The sequence below is a fragment of the Chionomys nivalis genome, chromosome 16 (assembly GCF_950005125.1).
Source record: "Chionomys nivalis chromosome 16, mChiNiv1.1, whole genome shotgun sequence".
In the NCBI taxonomy this organism is placed as follows: domain Eukaryota; kingdom Metazoa; phylum Chordata; class Mammalia; order Rodentia; family Cricetidae; genus Chionomys; species Chionomys nivalis.
Genome location: NC_080101.1, coordinates 8,062,262 through 8,074,309, shown reverse-complemented (window position 1 = coordinate 8,074,309; position 12,048 = coordinate 8,062,262). Strand labels below are relative to the sequence as shown.

The following is a 12,048-nucleotide window of genomic DNA, read 5'->3' as shown; positions in this document are numbered from 1 at the left end:
TTCATCAAAGACTCCAGAAGGATATAATTTTACCTAACAGGAAGTGCATTGTAAGCAACTTCTGAAACGCTAGAATTGACAGAGACATCTTGCTGCCTGGACAGTCACCTAAAATTCTTCTGAAACATTGGGGCATCCATCTGCAGCCTACAGCAGGCCCATAGCATTTGGCAGACTTTTTCATGAGACAAAAAATTTCAAAGACAGTTCTGCCTATACCGGCAGTTTGTCAGTCACTTTCTTCTGGGTTCTGTAGAATGTCTGGCAGACTCTTTCATGAAGCAGGAATCCTGAAGGACTGTCTCACCTTTAGGTAAGTTCAGCAGTCAGTTTTCTGTGAGTCCTGCATGTCCAGTTCATACAACATAACGTCAAGCAGGCCAGGCAAGAACAGTTTCTTGTCCAAATGGCTAACAAACTCCATAAGAAGCCTCTTTGATGCCCATCATCCTCTTGAAGTAGATTGGTGCTGCCAGGAGCAGATGTGTCTCATTGTCATGAAAAGTCCTAAGTTCTTAAAACATTTTAAATGCTTTATTCTGTTAGTGTTTGAAAGGTTTAAAGACTACTTATCTATCTGAAATATATCTTTATACATCTAGAAAACCTAACTAACATGACTACAAGCTTGACTATTATAGATGACTACCTATTAACCTGTATTTGTTAATTATACATTACATTTTTAAATGAGCTGGATAAACACAATGCCTTAATCAAGAGCAGAGCTATAAATATAACAAAATTGACATTAAATTTGTATCAGTAAACCAAAATCCATACCAATGCAAAGTATTCATCTCTATAGCATATCCCCCTTTAAATGTAAACAAAAAATTTTAAACAATTTTGGAAATTTGGACATAGTTTTGTCCAAAATGCTTTTTGTTGGCTGGAATAATTTTGGGGTTGTGGAGACCTTTTGGGGGGGGTCTTAGTACATTAAACCACCTTAGCCTGGAAGGAATCCACAGGTTCTCATCCTCTGTAGAAACAAAAGCAGAACCTCTTTTCCAAAGCAACATGTCATTAGACCCAAATCTTGAGGTCAAGATATCTTTAAAAAAAAATATATATATATATATACATATATATATATGTATGTATGTATGTATGTATGTATATATTGTTTTAGCTTAGCAGCCCATACAATGAAATGTCTCTCTGTACTTAGCTCATTTAAAGTCAAAAACTTTAAAGAAAACACAATAATATACATAATCTAGACTTTCTATGTATATCTCATTTTTATGTGGCTTATATTTTTACTCCTTTAATTTATGACTGTCTATATTCTGTCTCTTTAAAGACTGTTTTATCTTTTTAAAAAATGATTTACTTTTTAAAAATAACTCTCTATACTCTTTTTTTTTTCTTTCCCAAACCTACATACATTTTTTAAACACTCTTGTGTCTCATTTAGAGGTCTTTTATGTCTGAATCTGTCCTATTGTGTATATGTAATCCTTTTCTGTCCAAGAGCGCTTCTTAAAATACTAAGCAGTGTGACTAGGACTAAGGGTGCTTTGCCTTTTGGCTCTGACCAGTCCAACATGGCAGAGGTTTGTTTAATGCCAGCTCTGCAAGCCCCATTTCTAGGCACACAGTAGGTCTGTGTTGCCATTAAGCAAGTTGTAGCACTTTACTCACAAACCCCATTTAAATGCTCAATCCCCTGAAAGAGCCAGAACTGTTCCTGCAACTAGCATGAACCAAGAAGCTGCCGTTTCAAAACCGCACAGCATCTGTCGGGGTGTGTGTGTAGGTCAGATGGTAATTTTGGGTGTCATTCCATGGGAACCACCCTTGTTTTTTGATAAAGGATCTTTTATTAGCTTGGAATTGATTAGACAAGGCTGGTAGGCCAGTGAGGCAGCTCCAGAGCTCTTCCTGTCTCTGCCTCTCCAGTGCTGGGTTTACAAGCACATGCCAGCATACTTGGCCTTTTTACGTGTGTGATGGAGATTGAACTCAGGCTCTCCTGTCTGCACTGCAAGTACTTTACTGACTGAGCCATCTCGCCAGTTCTTCCAAGGTTCCTTTAGACAAGGCACAAAATAAGGGGCATTTTACATATTAACCTAGGGCTCAGAAATATGTATAAGCAGTACTCATCTTAACTTTGAGCAGTAAAGTCAAGTGGGGGTGGGAGTGGCACATCCCAGCACTCTGGAGGCAGATTTAAGCAGATCTCTGTGAGTTGAAAACCAGCCTGGTCTACAGAGTGAGCTCTAGGAGAGCCAGAGCTAAACAGTGAAACCCTGTCTTGAAAAACCAAAAAAGAAAAAAAGAGAAAAAAATTAAAAATAAATAAAAAATAGAAATAGAATATTTTTATTAAAAATAAGAAAAATAGAAATAAAATAGTTTTCAGGGACACCAACATTGACACTTTTTTAAAAGAAATTCTTAAATAAGCCTAAACTTTGATTGCGTCAGATAAATTTGGGAAGAAATTTTTTTGTCCTAGCAATCTTCATCTTGAAGAATTTTTGAGTTTAGTGCAAGTGTTAAATTTTCAGCATACTCTTACATTTTGTTATTGGACCTTGTGGTACTCCTTTGAGGGGGAGCACTGTTTTCTCTTTTTAGATTTCTTTCTCTTTCTCTGTCTGTGCATGCACGCAGGTATATGTTCATGTTATTGGCGAGCAAATCAAGGGCTTAATGCATATTGGAAAGTGCTTTACCACTGCGCCACCAAATCATAGCCCTGATGCAGTGTTCTTTTCTCATTTTAGAGACAGGAAAATTGAGCTCAATTTCTACACCTTTTTTTGTTGTTGTTCAAGAATTGAGTTAAAAACTTAAAAAATTAATTAAAATTAAATTAAAAGGAAAGAATAATGAATACTTAATATAACGAAGCTATATAGAGTGAGATTGTCCCTAAAAAAGGTTTTGTCTGAGCTAGGTAGTGGTGGCACACGCCTTTAATCCCAGCACTGGAGAGCCAGAGGCACATGGATCTCTGTGAATTCGAGGCCAAAATCAAACAAAGTTAAGCCCAGGCTAGACTGCTCATTCACAGGAGTGTTTCCATGCGCCACTCTTTCGTTTCTTTCTTCTCTCCTGTAGAACCATAGTTGTTGGCACCTCTTCTCTAGTTAGCAGTTGGCACTGGTACTTCCCATACCCTTGACTCCCCCCCCCTTAAAAATTGTTTGAATTACAAAAAATAGAATTCTCACCAATTTTTAAGAATCTTGAGATTACCAGAGTCCTAAAATGACTCATTGGGGTCTTAGGAGTTATTCCCCTGTTCTTTGCAAAGGATTCCTTCCTAAAAATCTCTAGAGGACTAAGTAGGTTAACCTACAGATTTTCTGCAGTGGAGATTCAGGATTCTGATTTTTAGCATGCCTAGATGCTAAGTATTTGCTACTGACATAGTCTTTAGGTACTCTGTTCTCACAGTACTATGTCCTACAGAGGGAACAGACTTGAACCCTGGGTTTAAAAAAGAGAAAAGTAAAAGGCTGAGGTTGGAGGATTATTTTGAGTTTAAGCCCAACCTGTGCTACATAAGCCAGGGCAGGGAAAGAGAAGAAACAGACTTGATGGTAGCAGCACTGCTAGATGTATCATTTGTGTTAAATGGAGAGAGGAGGTGATGCCTAACTCAAGGCCTGAAGGTGTAGGATTGATTATCCAGTTAACACTCAGCAGGTGTTAACCTTCCACCAAGCCTGCTAACCTCCGTTTGATGTCTCAGACCCTCATGGTGGGAGGGAGCAGAAAGGGGACTTCTGCAAGCTGCCCTGCTGTAGCACACATATGCCATGACACACATTTCACGTGTGTGCACATACACAGCACAGTAGTGTTTACCACATCAGGTGCTTTGGAGGAAGAAAAGATGAATACATTTCAGATCTTGTCCCCAAGGAACTTTGTTTATAAAAATGATAAAAATAGACATTTAAATAACGATAGTAGACATTAATGTTAGTAATAAATGCCTTTCCAGAAATAAAAGTAAGTCCATTACAGATCACATCCAGCTAATGGAAGAAAGGCCTTTGTGAATGGAGGTGATTGGCTCCACAGAGCTCAGGGAGCGGTGGGAGGGGGCAGTAGTGTTTTGTTGCTAAGGAAAGCAGTGTCTTTGCCTTCTGAACGCACCCATCCTTTCTGCACTCTCAAAGTCCTGCTGTTCTAGACTTTTCCCTTTTTCTGAAGCCGTCTCAGACAAAGCTGAGGTTGAAGGTTAGCTTACTGCTACATGTGGGAGCTCTGAGTTTGCTGAACCAGACTAAATTTTTTGTAAAGAACTTAGTCTTTAAATTCTTTAAAAGGCACCGGTATGTTTTGAATGTGAGATTCTTGAAAATTTGCCCACTGAAGAAGAGGATCTGATACATAGAGAAGCATAAGCATGAGCTGAAAAGGGCTGGCTAGTTCTCAGGACCTACAGCAAAGGCTGAGCCCGACCTTTAAAGGAAAGGGACACTGCTGTGGTGCTGAAAGGACTCAGGTGGCACAGCTAAGAGGGAGCTTAGAGAGAAGAGGTGAAGTGTTGTAAAAATCTGTTGGATTTTGACTTTTTAGTTAAATAGAATAATAAATGAGTTCTAAAGTTACTCTGTGTCCTGAGTACTTTATAATTTAGCTGATTTAATTCTCCCTGCCCTGTGACACGGATGCATTCTAATCCACATTTTGTAAATGACAGAAAGGACACACGTCTTCTCCAGCTTCCTGGGTGGTGCTTTGGTGGGAACTGCTAAGACCTAATTTCTATTCTAGGAGTTTATGTGCCAGCCTCCTTTGCATGAAAAACTGATGAATAAGGAAGGGCAAAAGGGTTATTTTAAAAATTGGAGAACTGTAAATAGTGGCTGACTGGATGTCAGCAGCAGAAACCCTTGCTGCCGCTCTTCTGTGCTTTTGTAAGGTCAGTCTTAATTTCTGTGGTTTTATTTTCCTCTGATTATTTGTTCATTTTTTTAATTTCTAGGTGTTGGTAAATCGTGCTTATTGCTACAGTTTACAGACAAGAGGTTCCAGCCAGTGCATGACCTCACAATTGGTAAGTTTAGAAAAGAATAAGACATTTAAAGTTTTCAATAGCTTTTGTGCTGTGTGCTAGTGGGTCCACTGTAGAAAAGCAGTGAAACTAGATTTGTTGTGCAAAATTTAGTCTCTGTTACATTTTAGAGATACATATAGTAAAAATAGATATTAACTAACTTTTTATACAGGGTTAAAATGCAAAAGACATTAGTACTTAAGATTTTAATTAGATTTGATTATGAATCATACTGTTAAGAGACAGTACTGCACCATAGTAGGAACTCATTGGGAATTAAATCAGGTCTATCAGTAACTGAGCAAACTGCTTCACCTCTCCGTATTTTCAGCCTTGCTGTCTCTACAGTGAGAGTAACACTAAGAATTCCACCAAGTTACTGTGATCAGGAAATGAACAGTAAGTGTAAAGCATAGGAACAGTGCCCTGCAGTGTGGCAAATCCAGCATGCTTGCTGTAATTATTAACCAGGACCGTCAGCAGAGTATGAGTTGTAAATGAGGTAGGTACTAGTAACAAGTAGACATCCAGTGTTAATTATTGTTATTTTGCATAGTGTTACTACTACTATTTTGTCAGTATACAAAACTGCAAATTTAAAATGAGTAAAAAAAACTAAGAATTTTAGAGAGTCACAGTTTGTTTGAAAAAATACATTGATGGCCAGGCATGATGGCATGCTCCTGTAAACCCGGTGCTTGAGAAACAGGCAAGAGGTTCACCACAAGTTCAGAGCTAGCATGGTCATCATAGTGAGTTCCAGGCCAGGCAGGGCTATGTAGCAAGATGTCTCTTACAAAAAAATGATAGATAGATAGATAGACAGACAGACAGACAGACAGACAGACAGACAGACAGACAGACAGATAATCTAGAGCAGCAGTTCTCAACCAATGGGTTCTGACCCCTTTGGTGGTCAAAGGACCCTTTCACAGGGGATGCATATCAGATATCCTGCATATCAAAGGAGTAGTTGAAAATCCATTTCTATTTGGGAGCTGGGTTTGTTTTGTTATTGTTTGTTTAAGACAGATCTCAAGATGTAGTTCAAGGTGGCCCTTGAATTTGCCTTCTGCCTTCACCTCCTGAATTCTGGGGTTACAGTTGTGTTCTACCACACCCAGTCCTTTAAGTCATAGATTCTGTTACTTTACTGATCCGTGCTTTGTTAACAGTAAATGCAGGAGGATCTAGGAGTCAAAGCCAACCAGTCTCATCTAGTAGTGAGTTTGAGTCTAGTCTAGACAACAGGAAGCCCTGTCTCAAACAAACAAGAGGAGTTCAGCCAAAACTAAGGTTGTATGAAAAACTCTTTTAGAAACCCACTACTTTGTAAAGTTTTTTTTTAAATATTTATTTATTTATTTATTTATTTATTTATTTATTTATTATGTATACAATATTCTGTCTGTGTGTATGCCTGAAGGCTAGAAGAGGGCACCAGACCTCATTACAGATGGCTGTGAGCCACCATGTGGTTGCTGGGAATTGAACTCAGGACCTTTGGCAGAGCAGGCAATGCTCTTAACCTCTGAGCCATCTCTCCAGCCCCAGTAAAGTTTTTATTGTTGTTGTTTCTCTGCTCTTTAAGGAGTTTAAGCACTGGTATCCTCCACGGGCAGACAATGCCTTCTCTAGAAGATCTGGGTGATTAAATGAAAATCTTAGTATCAGGCATAGAATACTTCCCTGTGAGTTATGTTTTGGTCAAGGAGGCTCCAGAGGTATTGCCGTTGTTCTTGGTTGCCCACCAAAACTTAATAGTGTTTAATTGGAAGCTCTGCTCCAGCCTCACTCTTCCACATTCCAGCCCCCCTCCCCTCAGACATTCCTTGGGATCCCAGCCCGCAGTCCTCCCATTCCAGACCTTGCTCCTCTCCCAAGGGTGTGTCCTCCCCTCTCCTCCCAGCTACTCAAGACCTGGTTACTAGATCTACCTTACTGCGCTCTCTCTCCTGCCTTCCTGAGAGTTAACCAGGAGTTGTTTCCCTCTGTTTTACTTTATTCTGTTTATAAAACCTGAGTTTATAATTCAACTGGATTTGACTTATTGCATCGGTGAACGGACCCACTAGCAGGGATTTTTAAAATACTTATCAAATGTATGACTACCCCGCTACTAAAGACACAACTCACTTTTGTTGCAGGACATTAAAAAAAAAAATCAAATTGGAACAGATTTGAGAGCTTCTTACCTGTTGGTTAATTTCATAGCTGGAAGATGCTATACAAGCCTCTGGAAGAAATAAGCTATCGGTGCTATTAACCAGCAGCAAACCCTGCATGTCCTAATGTTCTTTCTCCAGGAAGTTGTGCCTATACGTACAGCAGTGGCACAAGGGTTTTGGTGATAACTATATACTTTGGGATTAGATTTGAGGCCTGCTCCACAGGAGAGAATTCATAGCTGATACTATAAACTTGGTCAGAAGCCCATGGCTAGGGAGGTCATAAGCCCTAGACCCCTTAGGGCATATTACTGTTCTCTTGTTAGATGAACATAGTGTCAAGCTGTCTAAATAGTTATACAGATAGATTAGTGTTGCCCTTGACAGCTAATGCTGAGCCTCATGACTAGTCAAAGCCCAGAAAATAGTGGCTCTCAGTGCTTACCCCTCGATGTTACATCTGTATCACACACCCTGTCCCCACCCTCTTTAGATAAAAGAGGGGGTAGAAAAGAATGTTAGAATTGGGAGGTGAAGAGGATTGCTAGGAGGCAGTAATCTCCTAGACGGACATGACTTGGCCATTTCTCTCCTGAACTCCCTGCAGCCGTGGTGACCTACATAAGTTCAAGCAAACAAGACTAGTCAGCATTCCAATAGGCAGCATTAAAGTAATTGAACTCAGTCAGAAGTTTTTTTTTAAAAAAAGGACATGTATCTGAAATGGGGATGATGTGTTTGGTAGTGGGGAAAGAGAATTGGGGGTGCATATGATCATGAAACATTGTTTACATGTATGAAATTATCAAAGAATAAATAAACATTTTTATAATGATGTACTAGTTGCTTTTTCTGTTACTGTGATAAAACATCGTACCCAAGGCAGCTTATTGAGGAAAGCCTTTGAGTGGGCTTATGGTTTCAGAAGGTTCTAATCCCTGATGGTGGATGGAGGCATGATAGCAAGAACAGTTCAGAGTTCATCCCTTGAACCACAAGCAGGAGGTGGAGAGTACACTAGGAATGGCACAAGTCTTTTGAAATCTCAAAGCCCACTTCTAGTAATACACCTCCAGCAAAGCCATGTTTCCTAATCCATCCCAGTTATACCCCTAGTGACCAAGTATTCACATATGAGCATGTGGAGGCCATTCTCCTTCAGACCTACACAACAGAAAAGCCTTATAGCAAGTTTTGATAGTTTCAAGTCTCTACAATGATGAAACTGGTAGTACTGCTTAAATCTAGTTCCATGACTTCCCCCTCATTGCTCTGCTTTGCTCAATGAATTTGAAACCTTGGTAGCCAATTGTTGGAAAGGAGTATGTCCTAAAATGACTCCCTAAATTATTGTTTCTAAGAGGTTTTCTAAAAAACTGTTGTTGCTTTTCATTGAGTCCTATGCATAAATATCTTAATTGCTGCAGTGTGCCCCAAAGCAAATGACCCTGACTTGTCAGAAGTACACTCTGTTGTGCATGAGCGCACAGCTTGTGAAGAGAGTACAGATGCTGCAGGCTTCACTCTGGGTTGTCGCTTATGGGAGATGCTGGGAGCTTGGAGGTTAGAAGAAAAGAACAGTCAGGGATCTTTTTGTACTTCACTCTTAGCCTCGGTTGACTTTTATTCTCCATTACTCCAGCTCCTGTCCCTTGCCTGGCAAGCCACTGAGTGTGTGGCTCCTGAGCTCTGACTACAATCTCTCCCTGTGTCCTGGTCAAGAAACAGCAGCAGGTTCCTGCTGTGCCTCATCTCTGAGCCAAGTTCCTACCTCTTTTTTGGTTCCTCCTATGTTGGAACCAAGTCTGTACACTAGGCACTTTTGACTAAGACTCTGGTTAGTGTACCTTCCTTTTCACATCTAACTTTCACAATTGTTTTTCTACTTTTTTTAAAAGTTGTTTTTTATTCTTTGATAGGTGTATGTACGTATGTATGTACGTATGTACGTATGGATGGATAGATGTGTGTGTGTGTGTGTATGATGAATTTTAGTCTTTGTTGACCGTAATCCATTTAATTCCTCTTCTCTTGTTGAAACCCTTCTCAGCCAGCCCCTCTTACTTTCATATCTTTTTTCTTTTTATGTGTAATCAGCCCACTGGGTTTAAATAAAGTTGCCTGCATAAGCATGGGTGGGAGGTTATTTACTGGAACTGGGGCAGCTTATCAGTGATTAAACTTAAGAATGTGACACCCCTGCCTCCAGCCACCATTATTGCCCTTACGGGAGGGTTGGGGCCTCCTGAGCCCTTCCTTCTTCCCTGATAGAAATTTGATGGGCTCAGTCTTACACAAGTAAGCACAGCTGCAGTTAGTTCATGAGTCTATGAGCTGTCTCATGTCCAGAAAATACTCTTTCCAGCACTCTGCTACAGTGCAGTCTTCTCCGGACCCCGTCCAGAGTGTTCCCTGGGGCTTATAAGTGGTGTGGTATATAGGTCCCTCTGAAGGTCATTTGTTCTCTGCCCTTGAATCAGTGGGGAGTCCCTGTCTTAACCTATGCACTGCAAAAAGAACCTTCTCTATTAGGGACTGGCTGAAAGCTGCACCATTCTATAGGTATAAATGTAAATATTTAGGAGAGAGTTTGATATTATGTCTACTTAACAAAATAATAATAGTTGGTTCTCCTTTATGGCCCATGATTTCCCTTGGCATATGTTCTTGGCCAGGTTTACAATACCAGGCAGGAATTTCCTCATTTGATTTTCCACAGATATTCATGACACTATTTTGTCAGTGGGCATATCTTGTCAGCCAGTGGATTTTTGTAGTTCGCAGTAATCACAGCTGGCTCAGATTTTGATAACTTCTCCTGAGCAGCTTTCGTAGCACCTTTGGCACTGTGAGAGCCAGTCAGCAGGAAGGAAGCCTCCAGGTCATGTCCTGTCACCAAAGTATCTGATGTCTGAGTAATCAGATCTGGCTCTTGAAGTTTGGTGGGCATCCTAGAGCAACAGCAACAGCTCGTGTTGTTCTGTGTGCCTTGGCACCTCAGGGTGCAGAGTTGTCGGTCCTGGGGATTTTCAGACTTCATCTTATGCAGCAAAATCCACCTCACAGATTAAGCAAAATTGAGACTTTATTGCTTTAAGTATTCTTTTGTGTACCAGAGAAACTGGGGGCAGGCCAGAAGAGGGCCATAAAGCTTTTAAGGAGGTGGGAACTTCTGCTTCTACACCACCCGTTCTCCTCATGCCCACTTTATGCTTCTCTCTGCCTATTCCCAGTGGTTTTTCTGTTTGTTTGTTTGTTTGTTTTTGTTTTTCCTGTTTCTGTGGCAAGAAATAGTTAACAATGAACAGCTCCAAAGTTGTATTGTTCAGAAGATTAAAGGTTTTTATAAATGTAAAGCCAAGTTCTTTGGGAAACATTGCCTCAGTTTGGTAGAGGGACCCACTGAATAGCTCTTATTAACTGGGAACTACAGATGTGGGTCAGCTCATACCATAGGCCTGGGATCAGCTTGCTTTTCTTACCAACTCTGTCCTGGTGGTGGAGATTTAGATGCATAGTCATGTAATTACCATCATAATTCCCTAAGCATTAAATGTTAGCTAGTTGTCTTTTCTATTGCTGTGAAGAGACACCATGACTAAAGCAATTTATAAAATAAAATTTATTTAGTGGGGTTGTCTTACTTAGTTAGGGTTACTATTTCAGTGAAGAGACACCATGACCCGGCAACTCTTATAAAGGAAACATTTAATTGTAGCTCACTTACAGTTCAGAGGTTCTGTCCATTGTCATCATGGCAGGGAATATGGCAGCAGGCAGGCATGGTGCTGGAGAAATAGCCAAATGTCCTACATCTTGCAGGCAATAGGAAGTCAACTGACTGTCACACTGAGTGAAGCTTGAGAAAAACAAAAACTAAAGCTGATCCCTCATGGGGACACACTTCCAACAAGACTACACCTACTCCAATAAGGCCACACCTCCTAATAGTGCCACTCTCTTTGGGGGCATTTTCTTTCAGACCACCACAGGGGTTTAATGGCACACATCTTTAATACCAGCATTTGGAAAGCAGAGGCAGACTGATCTCTGTGAGTTCAAGGCCAGCCTAGTATACAAAATGAGTTCCACAACAACCAGAGCTACATAGTAAGGCCCTTCTCAAAAACAAAACAGCATAAGAAAGAAAAGTAAAGCATTTAATTGGGGGCTTACTTAACAGTTTCAGAGGGTAAGTTCATGATCATCATTGTTGGGTGATGTGGGAAGGTCATTTCTCTATCTGTTGCTTTCATTGGTTAATTAATAAAGAAACTGCTTGGCCTGATAGGTCAGAATATAGGTGGGTGGAGTAGACAGAATAGAATGCTGGGAAGAAGGGAAGTGAGGCAGACACCATGCCACTCCTCTCTGGGGCAGACGTGATGAAGCTCCAACCCAAGGTGGACATAGGCTAGAATCTTCCTGGTAAGTCACCACCTCGTGGTGCTACACACATTAATAGAAACGGGCCAAGCAGTGTTTATATGGATACAGTTTGTGTGTTGTTATTTCAGGGCATAAGCTAGCCAGGCGGCCGGGAGCTGGGTGGCAGGAACGCAGCCCCGCCACTCACACTACAGTTGGGAGCATGGTGGCAGACAGGCAGACATGGTATTTGATCTGCCACTAAGAGTTTCATACCAATTTGAAAGTTGAGAAAAGAGAGAGATTAATCCTGGAGAGGGCTTTTGAAACCTAGGTGGTGAGTGAATAAGTCATGCTTTAAAACTTTATGATCAGAATTGTTTTCCCCTAAAAAGCCAGCATAAATCTTATGGAAGATGAATGTGGGCATTTCGACTTTTACCTACTGTATTCAGGGAAACTACATTCAGTGGATTGCAG

At 40.6% G+C, this 12,048-nt stretch overlaps 1 protein-coding gene across 1 annotated transcript in view; it reads left to right on the top strand.

The window, feature by feature from the left end:
- Rab2a (RAB2A, member RAS oncogene family) overlaps window positions 1-12,048 on the top strand; it is a 71,047-nt gene that overhangs the window by 16,498 nt on the left and 42,501 nt on the right. The window contains exon 2 of the mRNA XM_057790952.1: window positions 4,961-5,032. Coding sequence (XP_057646935.1) covers window positions 4,961-5,032 — 72 coding nt within the window. The remainder of the gene's footprint in view (window positions 1-4,960; window positions 5,033-12,048) is intronic.